Here is a 24,314-nt window from a genome sequence, read left to right on the forward strand (position 1 = left end):
TCCTCGATCACCGGGCGGTTCCTTACACCTTATTGGTGTCCTTTGTCTTAGACTCCACTGGCGCCGGAATGTCTGACCTTCCATAGAATGTAGCGATTGCAGTTAACTGTTGTGTCCATTGTGCCTGGGAATCACCGTGAATCACTCACTTAATATGCGCAGCTCGTTAGTGACAATTCTGTCTGGTTTCTGTAGCAGCTAGAATACAGGGGATTCTTCAAACTGCTTGTTTCGTTGCCAATGTTCATTTTTCCCTGTAATCTTTGCGTTCTTCCATTTTGTGTGAGGAAGTGGCCAACCCAGGTGGCTACAGCCCTGGGGCTGAGCCTGGGCGGTGAGGCCCTGGGGCTGGGGCTGGGGCTGGGCCTGGGCGGTGAGGCCCTGGGGCTGGGGCTGGGTCTGGGCGGTGAGGCCCTGGGGCTGGGGCTGGGCCTGGGCAGTGAGGCCCTGGGGCTGGGCCCTGGTGGCGAGGCCCTGGGGCTGGACCCAGGCGGCGAGGCCCTAAGGTTGGGCCTGGCGGCAAGGCCCTGCGGTTGGACCCAGGCAGCGAGGCCCTGGGGCTGGACCCGGGTGGCGAGGCCCTGGGGCTGGGGCTGGGGCTGGGCCTGGGCGGTGATGCCCTGGGGCTGGGGCTGGGCCCGGGCGGCGAGGCCCTGGGGCTGGGGCTGGGCCCGGGCGGCGAGGCCCTGGGGCAGGGCCCGGCGAGACCCTGGGACTGGACCCGGGTGGTGAGGCCCTAAGGTTGGGCCCGGGTGGAGAGGCCCTAAGGTTTGGTCAGGGCGACGAAGCCCTAGGGCTGGGCCAGGGCGGCGAGGCCCTGGGGCTGGACCCAGGCAGCGAGGCGCAGGGGTGTCAGTTGTCTGCAGTGTTAAATGGACAAGGGGCTGTAGTAAAAGGGGCGGCATGGTTGCACAGTGGTTAGCACTGCTGTCTCACAGCTCCAGGGACCCGGGTTCAATTTCGGCCTTGGGTAACTGTGTGGAGTTAGCACTTTTTCTCCCGTGGCGGCGTGGGTATCCTCCGGGTGTTCAGTATTTTGCCCACAGCCCAAAGATGCGCAGGTTAGGTTGATTGGCCATGATAAATTGCCTCTTAGTGTCCAAAGATTTGGTGAAATTTCAGAGTTGTGGGAGACTGGTCCTAGGTTGGGTGCTCTTTCAGAGGGTCGGTGCAGACTCGATGGACCGAATGGCCTCCTCCTGCACTGTAGGGATTCCTTGACTCTCTGAAAAGATTATGTCAAAACACCATCTACAGGATGGCTGTTTTCGAACTTGGTCCTGTAAAGTGCAGCATTCAGAATATCACCCTGTGTTGTACCTGTCCTGGGAGTGTTTGATGGGGACAGTGTGGAGGGAGCTTTACTCTGTATCTAACCCCGTGCTGTACCTGTCCTGGGAGTGTTTGATGGGGACAGTGTAGAGGGAGCTTTACTCTGTATCTAACCCCATGCTGTAACTGTCCTGGGAATGTTTGATGGGGACAGTGTAGAGGGACCTTTACTCTGTATCTAACCCCGTGCTGTACCTGTCCTGGGAGTGTTTGATGGGGACAGTGTGGAGGGAGCTTTACTCTGTATCTAACCCCTTGCTGTACCTGTCCTGGGAATGTTTGATGGGGACAGTGTGGAGGGAGCTTTACTCTGTATCTAACCCCGTGCTGTAACTGTCCTGGGAGTGTTTGATGGGGACAGTGTGGAGGGAGCTTTACTCTGTATCTAACCCCTTGCTGTACCTGTCCTGGGAGTGTTTGATGAAGATAGTGTACAAAGAACAGCACAGGAACAGACCCTTTGGCCCTCCAAACCTGCGCCGATCACGTACCCCATCTAAACCAAACGCCTCTATACCCCGCCTGTTCATGTGTCTATCCAGATAAGTCTTAAAGGTCGCTAACGTATCTGCCTCAACCACCTCACTTGGCAGTGCATTCCAGGCCACCACCACCCTCTTGTGTAAAAAAAAAAAAATGTCCCTGGACATCTCCATTGAACCTATCCCCCCTCACCTTGAACTTATGCCCCCTTGTAATTTTCATTTCCACCTGGGAAAAAGCCTCCAACTGTTACCCCTGTCATGTGAGAGTACCTTTAAGAAATGGGTGTTTATAAATGGGTATGTATATAAATATCTGCAGTGAGAGTACCTTTACGAAATGGGTGTTTACTACTGCAGTGATGTCAGAGAGTGGGTGGAGCTGGGCTGTCTGTCAGTTTTTTACTTTCGCTTTAGGCTTTTTGCTGCAGGGTGGGTTTGGTTTCATTTTAGTTTTGGTGAAGCTGGAATCACAGCAGGATGTGTGTGAATCTCTGCAAGCTTCTGAGTGTCCATTTGCTGATTTCAACATGGTAACTGTTCTCAGTAGTAAAGTTAAACCTGAGGTGCTTCTGTTGAAAGGTTTTGTTTTCAGTCTTATGGATGTTAAAAGAAAAGCTCAAGGATTATTTAGTGTATTCTTTGGGGGTTGTATTTGAATTGATGTTTGCTAAGATGTTCACTGTATGCTTTAAAAAGGTTAACTTGAGTTCATAGAATAAACATTGTTTTGCTTTAAACAATACTTTTCCTTTTCTGCTGTACCACACCTGTAGAATGGGCCGTGTGCTCCCCATACCACAATCTATTAAACGTTGTGGGTCAGGTGAACTCCATGATATTCTTTGGGGTTCTCTAAACCCTGGCCCATAACACCCCTAATAATTTAATACACTTCTATCAGGTCATCCCTCAGCCTCCGTCTCTCTAGGGAGAACAATCCCAGTTTATTCAATCTCTACTCATAGCTAATACTTTCCATACCAGGCAACATCCTGGTAAACCTTTTCTATACTCTCTCCAAAGTCTTTGCTTCCTTCTGGCAGTGTGATAACCAGAATTGGACACAGTATTCCAAATGTGGCCTAACCAACGTTCCATATAACTGTAACATAATTGGTGAGCTTTTATACTCGATACACCGCCCTATGAAGGCAAGTATGCCGTATGCTTTCTTTACCACCATTTCCACCTGTGCTGCCACTTTTAAGGATCTGTGGACCTGCACACCCAGATCTCTCTGTGTCTTTATGCTCCTGATTGTTCTGCCATTTATTTTATAGCTCCCACCTGAATTGGATCTACCAAATGCATCACCTCACATTTGGCCGGGTTAAATTACGTCTGCCATTTCTCCGCCCAATTTTGCAGCCTATCTATATCCTGCTGCATTCTCTGACAATCTTCATCACTATCCGCAACTCCTGCAATCTTAGTATCATCCGCAAATTTGCTAATCAAACCGGATACTTTTTCTTCCAAGTCATTTATATATATATTATAAACAGCAGAGGTCCCAGTACCAATCCCTGCGGAACACCACCAGACGTCCATTCGGAAAAACACCCCTCCACTGTTACCCTCTGATTTCTATGGCCAAGCCAGTTCTAAATCCATCTCGCCCTGACTCCGTGTGATTTAATCTTTTGCACCAGCCTGCTATGAGGGACCTTGTCAAATGTTTTACTAAAGTCCACGTAGACAACATTCACAGCCCTTCCCTTTTCAATCATTTTTGTCACCTTCTTGTTGCTAATAAGAACATTCACTACCAAATGTGCATAGATTTGTGATGTTCTCTGTTGAGTCCCCCAAGATGGTTAAATGTCGTAATGCTGACAAAGAACATCAAGCTATGTATTTCAAACAAAGCTAGTTTATTTACACTACTTTAAATTATTCGTGCACCTTACTAAGTAATAGCTAAGAAAATAACAGTATTAAATATATGCTACAGAAATCTAGAATATCTAACTTTGCTGTCTAAACTCTCTCTAATACAATGAACACTCTATCTCAGTCTTTAACTAACACCTTTTTCCAGAATCCCAGGAGTCACAGTGTATTTATATGACTACTCTGTGATGCCATCTGGTGTTGAGATACATGAGCTTCATCTTGTTAACCCTTTACACCCCCGGCCTTATATCATTACATCCCCTTTTCTTAGAAGATGATTGTACAGAAACAAATAGTAGAATATAAGCAATGATATTACATAGTAAATTGAAAGATATATGCCGGAAAGTTAACAAGTGAGTCAAAATTTGTTAATGTTTACAAATTAAGTTTACATAGAGTTTACATAGAATTTACAGTGCAGAAGGAGGGCATTCAGCCCATCGAGTCTGCACCGGCTCTTCGAAAGAGCACCCCACCCAAGGTCAACACCTCCACCCTATCCCCATAATCCAGTAACCCCACCCAACACTAAGGGCAATTTTGGACACTAAGGGCAATTTATCATGGCCAATCCACCTAACCCGCACATCTTTGGACTGTGGGTGGAAACCAGAGCACCCGGAGGAAACCCACGCATACACGGGGAGGATGTGCAGACTCCACACAGACAGTGACCCAAGCCGGAATCGAACCTGGGACCCCGGAGCTGTGAAGCCATTGTGCTATCCACAATGCTACCGTGCTGCCCTAAGTCTGTCAGGTTTCTGCTTAGCCAGGAATTCTGGGGGATCCATGTTGGAAGGAGATGGGAGACTATTGATAATTCATCTAATCTCATGATGTGGAGATGCCGGCGTTGGACTGGGGTGAGCACAGTGAGAAGTCTTACAACACCAGGTTAAAGTCCAACAGGTTTGTTTCAAACACGAGCTTACGGAGCACGGCTCCTTCTTCAGGTGAATGGAAAGGCTTGTTCCAGAAATGTTTATATAGACACAGTCAGGGATGCCCGGAATGCGAGCACCTGCAGGCAATCAAATCATCAAAGATGCAGAGAGAGAGGTAACTCCAGGTTAAAGAGGTGTGAATTGTCCCAAGCCAGACTGAACTGGCTTGGGACAATTCACACCTCTTTAACCTGGAGTTACCTCTCTCTCTGCATCTTTGATGATTTGATTGCCTGCAGGTGCTCGCATTCCGGGCATCCCTGACTGTGTCTATATAAACATTTCTGGAACAAGCCTTTCCATTCACCTGAAGAAGGAGCCGTGCTCCGTAAGCTCGTGTTTGAAACAAACCTGTTGGACTTTAACCTGGTGTTGTAAGACTTCTTACTGTGCATCTAATCTCAGTCACTGCTGCCTGGAGGGTCATGGGCGACTTTATCATCTCCTGGCAAGATGGTAATGATTGACAATAGTTCAAGATACGCTCCCTTAAATGTGCCTGTGAGTCACTGAGGTGCCTTTCTTCAATCCCCATGCTTTGCTGTATTAGCGGACCTCAAGCAATTCGATTCATTCTACCATATCAAGGATTGCTTCTCGTCCTTTTAGCTAAGGCCGTGCATCAGACCAGGTGCAATTCCTGCTCTTGTCTATTTGAATATTGAATGTCTCTCTTGTGGAGACCATGAATTGGATTCAATTTAAAACTGAATTGGTTTTTGGAGCAAGCAATGAGATGGGTTAAAGGCTTGCCCCATTCACTCTGCTCATTGGCTTTGTAACTTTTAAGAAGAATGAAAAAAATACTCCGAGCAGAAGAAATATTGTTTGTTGTCAGTAATCTTCAGGTGGGTGTGGGTGTTTGTTGCAGCTTTTTTGATGTATTATCCTTCCTTTTTCTCTCTCTCTCTCTATTTTTGCCTCTTCAAAGGACAAACTGCAGATGAAGTTGATGATGGAACAGAAGGAGTTGGAAGCTGGAGCCCAACGCCATCGGATTCAGGAATTAGAGACAATACAGCTGGGCTTGGAGCAGGCTCTGAAGGCCGAGATCCAGGCCCACACAGATGAACAGACTGTGCGATCCGCTCAGGCAAGGTACAGTGACGAAAACTAGAGGAGGGGAGGGGTGTAACACTCCCCGGCACTGGGGGGGGGGGGGGGGTTTAAAATAGTGCAACTCCATTCCCAATCCCATTTTAATCAGTGGTCCGGGCAGTGGATGAGGGCCAGGGGGATCTTCTTGGGGTCATGTTAACCCATTCTTGACAGGGGCTCCCATTCCACCCATCCCCTAGTTACCAGAGGATGCTATCGAGAATCCAACGTGTTGAAGATTAAAATCCCCTCAGTCGGGCTTAGAGAAACCCCTCCCATGGACCCGGGAGGGAAGGTCCAGGCCTCTGCTCCGCTTGCCTGTCCCATTCCCCTCAGGCACAGGATCTGTTCTCATTCCGGCGCCTGTTCGGGTTCACTGAGGGAGACTTCAGAATTTCCAAATTATCTAACAGCATGTCTTTCGGGACATATGGGAGGAAACCGGAGCACCCGGAGGAAACCCACGCAGACACTGGGAGAACGTGCAGGCTTTGCACAGACAGTGACCCAAGCCACGAATTGAAACTCATATCCTGGAGTTGTGAAGCAACAGTGCTAACCACTGTGCTACCATGCTGCCAATCACTAACAAGGGAGTCGAGGTTTATGGGGGGTAGTTGAAAGGGGGAGCAGGTTCGGGGGCAGAATGGCTGACTGCTACTCGTATTTCTCACTTTCAGGATGAGTGTGGCCCATGTCAGGGGAGTAATGGTGGGAGGGTCGACTCAGCCGGCCTGTTGATGGGGTCTCCAGGAATACGTCTAACTGGAGTTGGTAACACAAAGCAGCATTGCAACAGGACAGGTTAGCACAATTACTTCACAGCTCCAGGGTCCCAGGTTCGATTCCCGGCTTGGGTCACTGTCTGTGCGGAGTCTGCACGTTCTCCCCGTGTGTGCGTGGGTTTCCTCCGACTAGGGTAAGAGTAGGGCCAGTCAAGGACAGTGGTGGGAAGTTGTGTGTGGAGGCTGAGGAGATAAGCGAGATACTAAATGAATACTTTTCGTCAGTATTCACTCAAGAAAAAGATAATATTGTGGAGGAGAATGCTGAGACCCAGGCTATTAGAATAGATGGCATTGAGGTGCGTAGGGAAGAAGTGTTGGCAATTCTGGACAAGGTGAAAATAGATAAGTCCCCGGGGCCAGATGGGATTTATCCTAGGATTCTCTGGGAAGCCAGGGAAGAGATTGCGGAGCCTTTGGCTTTGATTTTTAGGTCATCATTGGCTACAGGAATAGTGCCAGAGGACTGGAGGATAGCAAATGTGGTCCCTTTGTTCAAGAAGGGGAGTAGAGATAACCCCGGTAACTATAGGCCGGTGAGCCTAACGTCTGTGGTGGGTAAAGTCTTGGAGAGGATTATAAAAGATACGATTTATAATCATCTAGATAGGAATAATATGATTAGGGACAGTCAGCATGGTTTTGTGAAGGGTAGGTCATGCCTCACAAACCTTATCGAGTTCTTTGAGAAGGTGACTGAACAAGTAGACGAGGGTAGAGCAGTTGATGTGGTGTATATGGATTTCAGTAAAGCGTTTGATAAGGTTCCCCACGGTCGTCTATTGCAGAAAATACGGAGGCTGGGGATTGAGGGTGATTTAGAGATGTGGATCAGAAATTGGCTAGTTGAAAGAAGACAGAGAGTGGTAGTTGATGGGAAATGTTCAGAATGGAGTTCAGTTACGAGTGGCGTACCACAAGGATCTGTTCTGGGGCCGTTGCTGTTTGTCATTTTTATAAATGACCTAGAGGAGGGCGCAGAAGGTTGGGTGAGTAAATTTGCAGACGACACTAAAGTCGGTGGAGTTGTAGACAGTGCGGAAGGATGTTGCAGGTTACAGAGGGACATAGGTAAGCTGCAGAGCTGGGCTGAGAGGTGGCAAATGGAGTTTAATGTGGAGAAGTGTGAGGTGATTCACTTTGGAAAGAATAACAGAAATGCGGAATATTTGGCTAATGGTAAAATTCTTGGTAGTGTGGATGAGCAGAGGGATCTCGGTGTCCATGTACATAGATCCCTGAAAGTTGCCACCCAGGTTGATAGGGTTGTGAAGAAGGCCTATGGTGTGTTGGCCTTTATTGGTAGAGGGATTGAGTTCCGGAGCCATGAGGTCATGTTGCAGTTGTACAAAACTCTAGTACGGCCGCATTTGGAGTATTGCGTACAGTTCTGGTCGCCTCATTATAGGAAGGACGTGGAAGCTTTGGAAAGGGTGCAGAGGAGATTTACCAGGATGTTGCCTGGTATGGAGGGAAAATCTTATGAGGAAAGGCTGATGGACTTGAGGTTGTTTTCGTTAGAGAGAAGAAGGTTAAGAGGTGACTTAATAGAGGCATACAAAATGATCAGAGGGTTAGATAGGGTGGACAGCGAGAGCCTTCTCCCGCGGATGGAGGTGGCTAGCACGAGGGGACATAGCCTTAAATTGAGGGGTAATAGATATAGGACAGAGGTCAGAGGTGGGTTTTTTACGCAAAGAGTGGTGAGGCCGTGGAATGCCCTACCTGCAACAGTAGTGAACTCGCCAACATTGAGGGCATTTAAAAATTTATTGGATAAGCATATGGATGATAAGGGCATAGTGTAGGTTAGATGGCCTTTAGATTTTTTCCATGTCGGTGCAACATCGAGGGCCGAAGGGCCTGTACTGCGCTGTATCGTTCTATGTTCTATGTTCTATGCTCCGGTTTCCTCCCACAGTCCAAAGATGTGCGGATTAGGTGGATTGGCCATGCGAAATTGTCCTTCGTGTCCAAAATTGCCCTTAGTGTTGGTAGCTGTGACTGGGTAATGAGGATAGGGGGGAGGTGTTGACCTTGGGTAGGGTGCTCTTTCCAAGAGCCGGTGCAGACTCGATGGGCCGAATGGCCTCCTTCTGCACTGTAAATTCTATGATTCTATGTGGACCTGGGAACGCAGTCGATAGCTTCCCGTGTAGAGAAGACCAAACAACAAGGTGGCTTGTGACTCTCGCCCTGCTTTGAGTTACAGATGGGCTCCATTAGGGGAGGTAGTGGCGTAGTCATATTGTCACTGGACTACATAACCAGAGGTCCAGAGTAATACTCTGGGGACCCAGGTTTCAGTCCCCCCACTGCAGATGGTAAAATTTGAATTCAATAATAATCTGGAATTAGAAGTCCAATGATGACCATGAAACCATCGTCGATTGTTGTAAAAGCCCACTTGGTTCATTAATGTCCTTTATGGAAGGAAATCTGCCATCCTTACCTGGTCTGGCCTATATATGACTCCAAGCCCACAGCAGTTGATTCTTAACTGCCCCCTCAAGGGCAATTAGGGATGGGCAATAAATGCTGGCACAGCCTGCAATGCCCACGTCCCATGAACGAATAAAATAAAAAATTCTCTGTTAGATTGTCTGCTCTAGTTATGAGGCCTTATTGGAGCCTCCATAATGCTGGCTTCCTTCCAGCTCTGGGGCAGCGCAAAGCCTTCTGGGGGAATCGAGGCCATTCCACTGAGAGGCCTCGAAGGGCATAGGCTCAGAATGCAGCAACCAGATTTGTGTTAAACAGCAAGGTGAAGATTTCAGCAATGTGGTGGGGGGGAGGGGGGGGGGGGGGTGAAGGTAGAGGAGGAGGTCATGCTGAATTTGGTGATGAGGGAGAGGGAGAAAAAATGTTTAAAATGGCATCATTCCAGTTTAATTAGAGATTATGGGCGCGATTCTCCGAAACGGAGAGAAAAGGCCGATGCCGGAGTGAAACCGCTCCTCGCTCCCTATTCCCCACCCCCCCTGGGGGGCTAGGAGTGGCGTTGCGCGAATCTCGGGCCCCGGGCATTGACGCTTGCGTCAAAGCGGCGCGCCGAGAATGACGCTGCCGGCGGCGCCTAAGTGACGTCAGCCGCGCATGCGCAGGTTGGCCGGCTCCAACCCGCGCATGCGCGGTTGCCGTCTTCCCCTCCGCTGCCCTGCAAGACATGGTAGCTTGATCTTGCATGGGACGGAGGAAAAAGAGTGCGTCTCTTAGAGACGTCGGCCCGATGATTGGTGGGCACCGATCGCGGGCCATTCACCTCACGAGCACGCCCGTGGTGCTCGATCCTCTCTCCGCCCCCCACAGGCACCACACTTACCTGTCGCGCGATGTTCAAGCTGGCAGCGACCAGGTGTGGTTGCTGCCGGCGTGAACTGGTCGGGGTCGTCAGGCCGCTCGGCCCATCTGGGCTGGAGAATCGCTGGTCGCAGTGAAAAACGGCGAGCGGCGATTCTCCGAGCGCCGTGTCGCAAAACGCGACATGCCATTTTGGGGGGGGGGGGAGAATCGTGGGGGGTGCCAGGGCGGCGTGGCGTGATTCGCCCGGCCCTCCCGCGATTCTCTCCCCCCCCCCCCCCCCCGCGTGGGGAGCGGAGAATCGCGGCCTATGTAAATGGGAAAGAAATGAGTGATTAACATTCTGGTATCTCCAGTCGAGGACTGATGGGGTAGGAGGTGCTATGAGTTGGGAGCTGGTGAATTTGCACAGAGCTTTTGGAAGTATTAGGCATAAAAATCTGATCACATTTCAATCGCTCGTAATTGGCTCTAAAGCACTTTGGGAATTCCTGAAGATGTGACTGCGCTATAGGAATGCATGTAGCTCTTTCTCTTGTGAATATCCACAGAATATGTCAGAGAATACAGCAGAATATAGATAGATTGCCTGTCACAGAATACAGCAGAATATAGATAGATTGGAGAGTCGGGCGGAGAAATGGCAGATGGAGTTCAATCCGGGCAAATGCGAGGTGATGCATTTTGGAAGATCCAATTCAAGAGTGAACTATACAGTAAATGAAAAAGCCCTGGGTAAAATTGATGTACAGAGAGATCTGGGAGTTCAGGTCCATTGTACCCTGAAGGTGGCTGCGCAGGTCGATAGAGTGGTCAAGAAGGCATACGCCATGCTTTCCTTCATCGGAAGGGGTATTGACTACAAGAGTTGGCAGGTCATGTTACAGTTGTAACTGTAACATAAGACTTTGGTTCGGCCACATTTGGAATACTGCATACAGTTCTGGTCGCCACATTACCAAAAGGATGTGGATGCTTTGGAGAAGGTGCAGAGGAGGTTCACCAGGATGTTGCCTGGTATGGAGGGTGCTGGCTATGAAGAAAGGTTGAGTAGATTAGGATTGTTTTCATTAGAAAGACGGAGGTGGAGGGGGGACCTCATTGAGGTCTACAAAATCATGAGAGGTATAGACAGGGTGGATAGCAAAAAGCTTTTTCCCCAGAGTGGGGGACACAATTACTAGGGGTCACGAGTTCAAGGTGAGAGGGGAAAAGTTTAAGGGAGATGTGCGTGGAAAGTTCTTTACGCAGAGGGAGGTGGGTGCCTGGAATGCATTGCCGGCGGAGGTGGTAGAGGCGGGCACGATAGCGTCATTTAAGATGCATCTAGACAGGTATATGAATGGGCGGCAACAGAGGGATACAGATCCTGAGAAAATAGGCGACAGTTTTAGATAGAGGATCTGGATTGGCGCAGACTTGGAGGGCCGAAGGGCCTGTTCCTGTGCTGTAATTTTTCTTTGTTCTTTGTTTGTAATCCCTACAGTAGAGGAGGAGGCATAGGCTCAGCAACCAGCATGCAGCATGCAGCAACCAGCATGCAGCATGCAGCAACCAGCATGCAGCAACCAGCATGCAGCATGCAGCAACCAGCATGCAGCAACCAGCATGCAGCAACCAGCATGCAGCAACCAGCATGCAGCAACCAGCATGCAGCAACCAGAGGGGTGTCAAACAGCAACGTTAGGATAACACCAAGCAAATGACCCTTTGAAAGAGCACCCTACCTAGGGCCACTCTCCCGATCTATTCCGGTAGCCCCGTCTGACCTGCACATCTTTGGACTCTAATGGGGCAATTTTAGCATGGCGATCCCCCTAACCTGCACATCTTTGGACTGTGAGAGGAAACCGGAGCACCTGGAGGAAACCCACACAGACATCATAGAATTTACAGTGCAGAAGGAGGCCATTCGGCCCATCGAGTCTGCACCGGCTCTTGGAAAGAGCACCCTACCCAAGGTCAACACCTCAACCCCATCCCCATAACCCTGTAACCCCACCCAACACTAAGGGCAATTTTGGACACTAAGGGCAATTTATTATGGACAATCCACCTAACCTGCATATCTTTGGACTGTGGGAGGAAACCGGAGCACCTGGAGGAAACCCACACAGACATGGGGAGAACGTGCAAATTCCACAGTCACCCAAGGCCAGAATCGAACCTGGTTCTCTGGCACTGTGAGGCAGCAGTGTAACCACAATGCCACCGTATCGCCCACTCTCCTTGCTGTGGGAGACAACGCAGTCAGGGAGGTTCTTACCCATTGCCTTAGCACAACTGGTTTTGAATTCTTCTCTTCTTACCTGTGTGTTGTGCTAGGCTGTTACAGGAGGAAGAGGAGAAGCTGAAGGAACTGATGAAGCTGAGGTATGATCAGCAGGATCTCATCCAGAGAACGCAGCATCAGCAGCATGTCACCAACAAGGCTGAGGCACTTCAGCAGGCCATGGAGGGCCTGAGAGAAACCAGGTACCGGAACAAGCAGGATCTCTTGGTGAGTGAAAGAGTCCAGGGGCTGCACAAACCATGCTCGGGGCCTTCATTCCTCTACCCCTTCCCATTGCTTAGTGTGCAGCACGGAAACACCATTGACATTTCTCACACGCCTTCACAACTCACCCTGTTTTTTATATCCTTCTATTACTTTCTATCTCATATGCTAATCTGTCTTTCCCTCAAATGCATCAATGCTAACCACCCATCCATGATGCCTGTACAAGCAGGTTTCGCACCCTACCCACTCCCTAAATTTAATCTCCAGGGTTTAGCAGAAATCATAATCTCCACAGTGCAGAAGGAGGCCATTTGGCCCATCGAGTCTGCAACAACCTCTGAAAGAGCACCCTACCCAGGCCCCTGCCCTATCCCTTGCATCCTCATAACCCCACCTAACCCGGAGGAAACCCACACAGGTTTGGGAGAAAGTGTAAACTCCACACTCGGCCACCCGAGACCAGAATTGAACCCATGCCCCTGGAGCTGTGAGGCAGCAGTGCTAACCACTGTGCCACCAGACTTCAACGTAATGGAAAGGGTAATGAGGGATAGGATTTCTGAGCATCGGGAAAGACACTGCTTGATTAGGGATAGTCAGCACGGATTTGTGAGGGGTAGGTCTTGCCTTACAAGTCTTATTGACTTCTTTGAGGAGGTGACCAAGCATGTGGATGAAGGTAAAGCAGTGGATGTAGTGTACATGGATTTTAGTAAGGTAATTGATAAGGTTCCCCATGGTAGGCTTATGCAGAAAGTAAGGAGGCATGGGATAGTGGGAAATTTGGCCAGTTGGATAACGAACTGGCTAACCAACAGAAGTCAGCGAGTGGTGGTGGATGGCAAATATTCAGCCTGGAGCCCAGTTACCAGTGGCGTACCGCAGGGATCAGTTCTGGATCCTCTGCTGTTTGTGATTTTCATTGATGACTTGGATGAGGGAGTTGAAGTGTGGGTCAGTAAATTTGCAGATGATACGAAGATTGGTGGAGTTGTGGATAGTGAGGAGGGCTGTTTTCGGCTTTAAAGAGACATAGATAGGATGCAGAGCTGGGCTGAGAAGTGGCAGATGGAGTTTAACCCTGACAAGTGTGAAGTTGTCCATTTTGGAAGGACAAATATGAATGCGGAATACAGGGTTAACGGTAGGGTTCTTGGCAATGTGGAGGAGCAGAGAGATCTTGGGGTCTATGTTCATAGATCTTTGAAAGTTGCCACTCAAGTGGATAGAGCTGCGAAGAAGGCCTATGGTGTGCTAGCGTTCATTAGCAGAGGGATTGAATTTAAGAGCCGTGAGGTGATGATGCAGCTGTACAAAACCTTGGTCAGGCCACATTTAGAGTACTGTGTGAAGTGCTGGTCACCTCATTTTAGAAAGAATGTGGAAGCTTTGGAAAAGGCGCAAAGGAGATTTACCAGGATGTTGCCTGGAATGGAGAGTAGGTCTTACGAGCAAAGGTTGAGGGTGCTAGGTCTTTTCTCATTAGAACGGAGAAGGGAGGGGCAACTTGATAGAGGTTTATAAGATGATCAGGGGAATAGATAGAGTAGACAGTCAGAGACTTTTTCCCCGGGTGGAACAAACCATTACAAGGGGACATAAATTTAAGGTAAATGGTGGAAGATATAGGGGGGATGTCAGAGGTATATTCTTTACCCAGAGAGTAGTGGGGGCATGGAATGCACTGCCTGTGGAAGTAGTTGAGTCGGAAACGTTAGGGACTTTCAAGCGGCTATTGGATAGGTACATGGATTAGGGTAGAATAATGGAGTGTAGATTAATTTCTTCTTAAGGGTAGCATGGTAGCATTGTGGAAAGCACAATTTCTTCACAGCTCCAGGGTCCCAAGTTTGATTTCGACTTGGGACACTGTCTGTGTGGAGTCTGCACATCCTCCCTGTGTGTGCGTGGGTTTCCTCCGGGTACTCCTGTTTCCTCCCACAGTCCAAAGATGAGCAGGTTGGGTGGATTGGTCATGATAAATTGCCTTTAGTGTCCAAAATTCTATGATTGACCTAGGACAAAAGGTTAACCTAGCACAACATCGTGGGCCGAAGGGCCTGTTGTGTGCTCTATTTCTCTAATTCTATTTCAATGGTGAGATAATCTTTCTAATGGAAACAGGAAGGAAATAAAGCACAAGAATTGTTGAAGGGATGGGCTGAATATAGATCTGAGTCCCAAATACAAAGAGAGAATAAAAGCAAAAATGTTGCAGATGCTGGACAGAGAATCAGACAGCCCAGAAACAGACCCTTCGGCCCACCATGACTATGCTCACCATCAAATACAATCTATACTAATCCCATTTACCAGCACTTTGTCCATCGCCTACTAATCCTTGGTGATTTAAATGCTTGCCCAGATGCTCATCTGGAATAAAGCAGGAAGTGCTGGAAAAACTCAGCAGGTCTGGCAGTCTCCGTGGTTAACGTTTCAGGTTGAAGGCGGGTTGAAACCATGATGCGCTGGAAAAAGCGAGAAGAGGAAAGGAAGAATATCAGGGGAGGTCTGGGATAGGGTAGAGGACAGAACAGACAGATGTCCTGGAACACAAGACAAAGGGAATGGCAGTGATTGTAGCAAAGAAACAAAGCATTATCCAGAGGGAGTGTAAATGGCAGAAAATGAACAGCTCTGTCCGAAAGTGAGAACAAGGTGTAGACTAGCACTTGGCAGAAAAGACAGAATCAAAATGGAGGACAGAGTCCATGACCTAACAATTGTTAAATTCAAATGTTGAGTCCAGAATCTGTAAAATGCTGGTTTAGCTCACCCGGCTAAATCACTAAAGCAGGCCAGCAGCACGGTTCGATTCCCGTACCAGCCTCCCCGGACAGGCGCCGGAATGTGGCGACTAGGGGCTTTTCACAGTAACTTCATTGAAGCCTACTCGTGACAATAAGCGATTTTCATTTCATTAGGTGAATTGCTCTTTCAGAGGGCCAGTACAGACCTGATGGAGTGAATGCCTCCCACCCTCGTGCTGTAACCATTCTTTAATTCTCAGCACCTCCCCATGACATTCAGCAATTGACCACCACCTTCTCAAGGGCAATTATAGATGGTCAACAAATACTAATCTTGTCAGGAATACTCACATCTCATCAACTTACCATCACCGAATACCCCATCACCACTCTCCTGGGGGGAGAAGGGGATCACCATTGACCAGAAACTGATCTGGATGAGTCATATAAATAGAATGGCTTCCAGGGCAGATCAGAGGCTGAGAATCCTGCAGAGAATAGCTCACCTCCTGACTCCGCAAAGCCTGTCCACCATCTACAAGGCACAAGTCAGGAGTGTGATGGAATATTCTTCACTTGCCTGGATGATGTGCAACTCCAACAACATTCAAAAAGCTCGACACTATCCAGGACAAAACAGCCCATTTCACTGGCACCCCATCCAAAAACATTCACTCCCTCCACCAGCAATGCACAGTACGTAGCATCTACACGATACACTGCAGGAAGTCACTGAGGCTCCTTTGACAACACCTTTCAAAGCCGTGACCTCTAGCACCTAGAAGACAAGGACAGCAGACAAATGGGAATACCACCACCTGGACGTTCCCCTCCAAGCCACTCATCCTCCTGACTTGGGGCCTCACGGTAGCATGGTGGTTAGCATCAATGCTTCACAGCTCCAGGGTCCCAGGTTCGATTCCCGGCTGGGTCACTGTCTGTGTGGAGTCTGCACGTCCTCCCCGTGTGTGCGTGGGTTTCCTCCGGGTGCTCCGGTTTCCTCCCACAGTCCAAAGATGTGCGGGTTAGGTGGATTGGCCATGCTAAATTGCCCGTAGTGTAAGGTTAATGGGGGGATTGTTGGGTTAGGGGTATACGGGTTACGTGGGTTAAGTAGGGTGAGCATTGCTCGGCACAACATCGAGGGCCGAAGGGCCTGTTCTGTGCTGTACTGTTCTATGTTCTATATTGCTGTTCCTTCACTGTCACTGGGTCAAAATCCAGGAACCCCCTCCCTAACAGCACTATGGGTGTACCTACATCACATGGATTGCAGCGAACCCAAACTTCTCCTCTAGTGCCCTCATACTCAGAAAGCTCCCCTCGATAAACATGTCCACCATCCTCTCAATCCCTGCTCTCCGCCATATCCGGAACCCCTCATCCATACTTCCCGGGGCAAACCGGTGAGTATTCCAGATTGGGGACCAGACCAATGCTCCCTCTGCTCCCACATGTCTCCTCCATTGCCCCCAGATTCTCAGAACCGCCACGGAGTACCGTGCCAGCGGGAATGGCAGAGGCGCAGTTACCAATGCCCCCATCCGTATGCTTTCTTGACTACCTTGTCCACTTGTGTTGCCACCTTCAAAGATCTGTGGACCTGCACGCCCAGATCTCCCTGACTTTCTATATTTCTAAGAGTTTTACCATTTACGGTATATTTCCCCTCTATGTTTGACCTACCAAAATGCATTACCTCATGTTTGTCCGGATTAAACTCCATTTGCCATTTCTCTGCCCACGTCTCCAACCTATCTATGTCCTGCTGTATCCAGCCATTTTGACAAGTTCTCTTCTCCCCAGGTGGCAGAGAGGAGGCGGAAGCGAGCAAGTCTAGACGTTAAACATTGGAATGTGCAGTTGAACCGACTGATGAAGCCAGTCATACCCGGGGGTAAGGAAAATCTGAGTGTGTGTCTGCTGAGGGGATTGGGCAATCCAGAATAACAAGTGATGTTTCCTGGGGGAAAGTGGTGTGGATGAATTTGGTTGAAGGAGATGTGGTGGAGTAGGATTTGCAGTGGTTCTGACACCTCCCGTGGGTTGCCATGGAGTTTATAGGAGGAGGGTGTCTGCCAATTATCTCCTCCCTTTAGTGCAGAAGCAGGCCATTCAGCCCATTGAGTCTGCACCGACTCTCTGAAAGAGCACCCGACATGGACCCACTCCCGCACATTATCAACGTAACCCCACCTAACCTGCAAATCCCTGGACACTAAGGGGCAATTTATCATGGCCAATCCACCTAACCTGCACATCGTTGGACTGTGGGAGGAAACGGAGCACCCGGAGCAAACCCACACAGGCATGCGGGGAGCATGCAAACTTCATAGTCGCCCAAGGCCGGAATTGAACCCGGATCCCTGGCGCTGTGAGGTAGTAGTGCTAAACACTGTGTCACCGTGCCATCCGTGATGTTCAATCACATTTACAGCATTGCAAGAGGCCCTTTGCCCATCGTGTCTGTAAACATGTCCTCGTCATTTAACTCTCTAACCCCCGTTATCATTTAAATGAAGCTGTGCTGCAACCTCGCCAACATACACAGAATATACAGTGCAGAAGGAGGCCATTCGGCCTCCTGCACTGACCCACTTAAGCCCACACTTCCACCCTATCCCCCTAACCCAATAACCCCTACTATCTTTTTGGACACTAAGGGCAATTTATCATGGCCAATCCACCTAACCTGCACATCTTTGGACTGTGGGTGGAAACCGGAGCACCCGGAGGAAACCCACGCAGACACAGGATGAACATGTAGATTCCGCACAGACAGTAACCCAGCAGGGAATCGAACCTGGGACCTTGGCGCTGTGAAACCACAGTGAATGAAATGAATGAAAATCGCTTATTGTCACAAGTAGGCTTCAAATGAAGTTACTGTGAAAAGTCCCTAGTCGCCACATTCCGGCGCCTGTTCGGGGAGGCAGGTACGGGAATTGAGCCGTGCTGCTGGTCTGCCTTGTTCTGCTTTAAAAGCCAGCGATTTAGCCCTGTGCTAAACCAGCCCCTGGTGCTAACCACTATACTACCGTGCTGCCTATCCAAGGCCGATGTTTTTCTTCCTCAGTATCCCAGACAAGCTCTGCATCTGTAACCTCCTGCCTCTTGTGGCCCCCTCAAAGCCAATATTCCTTCATCAATTCCATGTGCAGTTTTGCGTCTGTTTACCAGCTGTTAGTTCTTTGTACAGCTGGGTGCCCAAACCTTTTTACCCCACTGTCATGGGTTTCTCACTATCAACTGTTAAGTTACAGGTGTGGATTCAGGCCTGGGTCCTCATTGCCCATTGGCGCGTACAGTTTATCAACATGAGCTAACCCCGGGGGTTCTACCTTTATCTGCAGTCAGTGCAGTGGGCCATGCGTGTGCAGTGGGCCATGCCTGTGCAGTGGGCCATGCCTGTGCAGTGGGCCATGCCTGTGCAGTGGGCCATGCCTGTGCAGTGGGCCATGCCTGTGCAGTGGGCCATGCCTGTGCAGTGGGCCATGCGTGTGCAGTGGGCCATGCGTGTGCGGTGGGCCATGCCTGTACGGTGGGCCATGCCTGTACGGTGGGCCATGCCTGTGCAATGGGCCATGCCTGTGCAGTGGGCCATGCGTGTGCAGTGGGCCATGCCTGTACAATGGGCCATGCCTGTGTAGTGGGCCACTGTGTTGGCCAGTTCTTCGTTACTTGCCCTTCAAACCACTGAAGGCTTGTTTCCTTTACCACATGCCTGTACCTCCCACTCTTCACATTTTTGTCTTACGTTTTCTTTCTTTCACTCCCTTTTCTTGGTTCCATAACCCTTCCCCTCCCAAACATTTGATGGTGAAATGGAGCAGCCATTTTTCTGACTGGGTGGCAAATGGAATCTATGGAGATGAGCCATCCTCATATCCATAGCCTTAATCCCCACTGTGAGAATGTAATGGCTTATCTGGGATTCATTCCTGGTGGAAATGATAGTACTGAGAGCTGGCAGAGCTCCATGTGTGACTGGATGTGATGATTCCTGACAGCCTCGCACATAGAATTTACAGTGCAGAAGGAGGCCATTCGGCCCATCGAGTCTGCACCGGCTCTTGGAAAGAGCACCCTACCCAAGGTCAACACCTCCACCCTATCCCCATAACCCAGTAACCCCACCCAACACTAAGGGCAATTGTGGACACTAAGGAGCAATTTAGCATGGCCAATCCACCTAACCTGCACATCTTTGGAGTGTGGAGGAAACCGGAGCACCTGGAGAAACCCACATAAAAACAGGGAGAACGTGTAAACTCCATAGCCACTCAAGGCTGGAATTGAACCCGGTTCCCTGGCACTGAGGCAGCAGTGCTAACCACATATTTAACCCGGTTCCTTGGCACTGAGGCAGTCATGCTAACCACGTATTGAACCCGGTTCCCTGGCACTGTGAGGCAGTAGTGCTAACCACATATTTAACCCGGTTCCTTGGCACTGAGGCAGTCATGCTAACCACGTATTGAACCCGGTTCCCTGGCACTGTGAGGCAGTAGTGCTAACCACATATTTAACCCGGTTCCTTGGCACTGAGGCAGTCGTGCTAACCATGTATTGAACCCGGTTCCCTGGCACTGTGAGGCAGTAGTGCTAACCACATATTCAACCCGGTTCCCTGGCACTGTGAGGCAGTAGTGCTAACCATGTATTGAACCCGGTTCCCTGGCACTGTGAGGCAGTAGTGCTAACCACGTATTGAACCCGGTTCCCTGGCACTGTGAGGCAGTAGTGCTAACCACATATTCAATCCGGTTCCTTGGTACTGTGAGGCAGTAGTGTTAACCACATATTGAACCCGGTTCCCTGGCGCTGTGAGGCAGTAGTGCTAACCACATTGGATCCTGCCCCAACAACACCTTTGATTTAAAAATTCTCATTCTTGTTTTCAAGGGGCTGTTTAGCACAGGGCTAAATCGCTGGCTTTGAAAGCAGACCAAGCAGGCCAGCAGCACGGTTCAATTCCCGTACCAGCCTCCCCGAACAGGCGCCGGAATGTGGCGACTAGGGGCTTTTCACAGTAACTTCATTTGAAGCCTACTTGTGACAATAAGCGATTTTCATTTCATTTTCATTTCAATTGGTCCCATGGTCTCATCCCTCAATATCTCTGTAAGCTGCCCTAACCCTATAGGCCCCCAAGGTTTTGATGCTCCTCCAATTCCGATATCTGTCACTCCAAGCCATCCATTCAACCCTAAACTCTGGAATTGTTTCCCTGAACCTCATTGCCCTCTCCACCTTGTTCTCTTCCTTTTAGTCCCCTCGGTAAAACCCACCTAATACCTCCTGATGTGGCTAAGTGTCAAATTTCATTTTAATGGCGAAACCTATTTGGAAGCTTTACTGCATTAAAGACACTATATAAATGCAAGTTGTTGTTGTAAAATGTGTGACCCTTGCGTTACAGCTGCCCAGAATCAGCATAGCAGCGACATCCTGAGCCACAGAGGAGGTGGGGCCTTCACCTCTAAAGAATTCAGCTTTAAGAAAAACAATCAGAAAGTAAGGCCGCAGGACAGGAACGACGATCCCAAGAACTCGACGCAGGTCTCCGCGGAGACGTCGGAGTCCGACTCTGAGGATTACGAGAACATAGAGAAATATATGAAGAATGTGTCATTGATGGGGGCGACGCCCCCCTAGGTCAAATGACCACGGAGGCAGCATGGACTGGCGAGGAAGATGGGAAGAATTCCCTTGCAACCCCACACAGGGTACCAGCACTGAATCGCAATGTGATCCCTCTCTCAGTCCGCTGGGCTTTCAGTGTGTCGTACAGGTTACAACATCTGCTGTCTGCACATCTGGGAGGGCTGTTATATTCATTGAAACGGGAGCCTTGGACATGGTGAGCCCAGTGGTGGGGGGTAGGGGGGCAGGCTGGAGTAGTCAATAGCAGCATGGACTGACCCATCAACATAAACGGACTCCAAACTGCTCCCTGAAGAAATTGGGTCTTCACTAAAATTCAACTAATGATAAAGAATCATCACTAACTGCAATCCTCCATGTTGCCTTGCTTTTTTTCTCCCCGTTTCTGTTATATTTTTAGTGCTGTGGAGAATTATTCCATAAAACGTCAGTATGTTCAGAAAGATCTTAATGAGTGGGGCATTACTGGGATTGAGGAAAAGGGTTTAGGGTTGCCAGCTGTAATTAAATTTATTTCTGAAGGTTTCATCACTTGGCTTCCCCCCCTCCCTGCCAACCCTTACCCCTCCACCACTCCATTATTCAGCCCACAGATCCATCCTTGTGATGAATGGCCATCCTCCACCCATTGGAAAGCAAAAAGACCAATTAGCCAATTGGATGATGCTTGACTGTCATTTCTTCCCCCCCCCCCCCCCCCCATTTTCAATATTTTTATATTTTGGAAAGAGAAATGTTCAAAGAAAATCTTTTTTTTAATATCACTATAATTTTTTTTCTCCAGGGTCACGCACACCAGCGTCCTGGAGATTGTTCTTCAATTCCTAGAGGCTCCAGGCCAATTCCTGGAGGGTTGGCAACCCCGGTCCCTGGAGACAATGAGACAATGTCCAGCTCCAGTCAGCTAATGGCCGCAAAATGTTGGTGCTGCTCAGAGAGGATTAAAGGCTCTGATTTGGAGGGTCGAATGACTTGAGTAAAGAGAGAAGAGGTTGGCTAGTTGGCTTGTCCGTTGAAGTGGAAACTTAGCGGTGATCCATTTGCGATTTGAGAGTTGTGTCAGGATTTAGATGCTAGCAGGTGAAAGGTTCAAATGCCAGGAGGCAAGAGGTGACTACAGAGGTAAGGACAGAATGTGGGGGTGGAGACATTAGCCTGAATTTTTAGGATTGGGGGTGCTTTGCCTCCATCAGAAAAGCCGACAGGGAACACATCCCCGCTGACTCCAGCAGCCCAGTGCCATATTATGCTCTAACAAGCGTTAATTGGTATAAAGTGGGCTTCCATCCCTCACTCGGGAAGAAAATCCACCTTGGAGAGCACCTGATAAATCAGATTGACCAGCAGCTCGCCTGTCCCTCCAGGCACAGCGCCACGGTGGCCAGAAGAGGCACTGCAGAGAGCGACCTGGCACCAAGTGCTGAGAAACAACAGACAAGGTAAGTGACAGGGAGCCAGCGTGGAGAGTGTAAGGAATGCCTGTGGGGGTCATGGGATGGGGGCGTGGCCTAGGCAGGGTGCTCGTCTCAAGGGTCGATGTAGACTCGATAGGCCGATTGGCCTCCGTCTGCACTTTAGAGATTCAATGATTCTATGTGCAGTACAATTGGGATCTCAGGAGTGTCTGGGGGGAGGGGGGCATGGGGGTGGGGGCGGGAAACCACGATGGCAGTAGGGATAGGTAAAAGAGGTCACTGGGCCTTACGGGGAGAGTCCCCCCAGTCAAAAGGGGGCTTCTGATGGAGGCACCAACCCACCATTCCCACACCAACACAACTTTCTTTATTTCCACGTGTACCCTGAGCTGTCATCCTCCTACCAGCCTGAACATTCTTGCAATGGAGAAAAGGAGGAGAGAACGGAGGTCTAACAGACAGTAAAAGTGGGTGTGACACAACAATGTATGTTGCCTCAAAGTGATGTAAATGGAGCTCATTCGACAATTGCACTATTTCGCAAAGACCAAATGAGAGGTAGATCGGGGCTCTGTTTTTCTGATTTGATGCCAGAGGTTTCTGGCTTTTGGGAGTGAGATTTTAACTCACTCGAGGTCCATTCACTTACACCAAGATCCATGGTCTGCACCGGGGCACAAGATCACAGGCAGTGCTGGGGAGGGTCGGTGGGAGGAGAACAATACAATTAACTTCAGTAACCCTGACCAAGTAACTATGAACAAATTCTGCTGTTACTAGTCACTGTCACTGACAGGGGTGAGGGCAGGAACAGACTTGACTGCGACGCCCCATGTTGTTAAATAACCTGAATATAATCACTGGACTCAAACAAAGAAAAGTACAGCACAGGAACAGGCCCTACAGCCCTGCGCCGACCATGCTGTCCGTCTAAACTAAAACCTTCTACACTTCCGGAGTCCGTATCCCTCTATTCCCATCCTATTCATGTATTTGTCAAGACGCCCCTTAAACGTCCAGCACCTCCTCCGGTAGCGAGTTCCAGGCATCTGTTATGGGCCAGGGTTTAGAGAGCCCCAAAGCGTATCATGGAGTTCGCGTGACCCAAAACTTTTAATAGATTGTGGTATGGGGAGCACACGGCCCACTTTATAGGTGTGGTACAGCAGAAATGGAAAAGTATTTTTTAAAGCAAAACAATGTTTATTCTATGAACTCAAGTTAACCTTTTTAAAACATACAGTGAACATCTTAGCAACAATTAATTCAAATACAACTCCCAAAGAATACAACACTAAGTAATGCTTAATAACTTCCCAAACAACATCCAGAAGACAAAAGAAACACCTTTAACAGAAGCACATTAGGTTTACATTCACTACTGAGAATATTTATAATTCTGAATTCACCAAATGATCAAGCGATAGTCTTTTCATGGCAGAGAGATCAACAGTACACCCGCTCTGTCTGGCTTCAGCCCCAACACTGAAAACACAGCCTGCAGAAAACAGCCTAAAACTAAAGTTAAAAAGCTGACAGACAGCCCAGCTCCACCCACTCTCTGACATCACTGCAGTAGTAAACACCCATTTCTTAAAGGTACTCTCACATGACACACCCACTACCCTCTGCGTAAATAAACTTCCGTCGCACATCCCCTCTAAACTTTGTCCCTCGCACCGTAATCCTATGTCCCCTAGTAATGGGCACAGCCTGCGATGCCCACATCCCATGAATGAATAAAATAATTGCCTTATGTTGCTCAAGTGTTATGTGCCCTTCACGAACCCCATTTGATCCTCTGCAACCACCCCCGGGACGCATCCTTCCAGCCGCCCCGCCGCTAACTTAGCCAGCACTTCAGCGTCTGTGTTTAACTGTGATATTTTAAAATTTAGAGTGCCCAATTTTTTTTCCAATTAAGGGGCAGTTCAGCATGGCCGATGCACCTATCCTGCACATCTTTGGGTTGTGGGGGGGGTGAGATTCAACGCAGACAGGGGGAGAATGTGCAAACCCCAGACAGACCCAGGGCTGGGATCAAACCCGGGTCCTCAGTGCCGTGAGGCAGCAGAGCTATCCACTGCACTGCCCCAATGTGGGCCTGCTTTCCTTTAATATGTGCTTTGCCGTGGA

At 49.2% G+C, this 24,314-nt stretch overlaps 1 protein-coding gene across 1 annotated transcript in view; it reads left to right on the forward strand.

Annotated features, from left to right (window-relative positions):
• The window catches only part of LOC119954972 (differentially expressed in FDCP 6 homolog), a 125,965-nt gene extending 104,853 nt beyond the window's left edge, over positions 1 to 21,112 (forward strand). Inside the window, exons 8-11 of the mRNA XM_038780736.1 lie at positions 5,595 to 5,761; positions 12,172 to 12,346; positions 16,903 to 16,993; positions 20,519 to 21,112. Of these exons, the coding sequence (XP_038636664.1) occupies positions 5,595 to 5,761; positions 12,172 to 12,346; positions 16,903 to 16,993; positions 20,519 to 20,754 (669 nt within the window). The 3' untranslated portion in view covers positions 20,755 to 21,112. The remainder of the gene's footprint in view (positions 1 to 5,594; positions 5,762 to 12,171; positions 12,347 to 16,902; positions 16,994 to 20,518) is intronic.
• The last annotated feature ends 3,202 nt before the right edge of the window (positions 21,113 to 24,314 follow it).

Source organism: Scyliorhinus canicula, chromosome 20 (assembly GCF_902713615.1).
Source record: "Scyliorhinus canicula chromosome 20, sScyCan1.1, whole genome shotgun sequence".
NCBI classification, from domain to species: domain Eukaryota; kingdom Metazoa; phylum Chordata; class Chondrichthyes; order Carcharhiniformes; family Scyliorhinidae; genus Scyliorhinus; species Scyliorhinus canicula.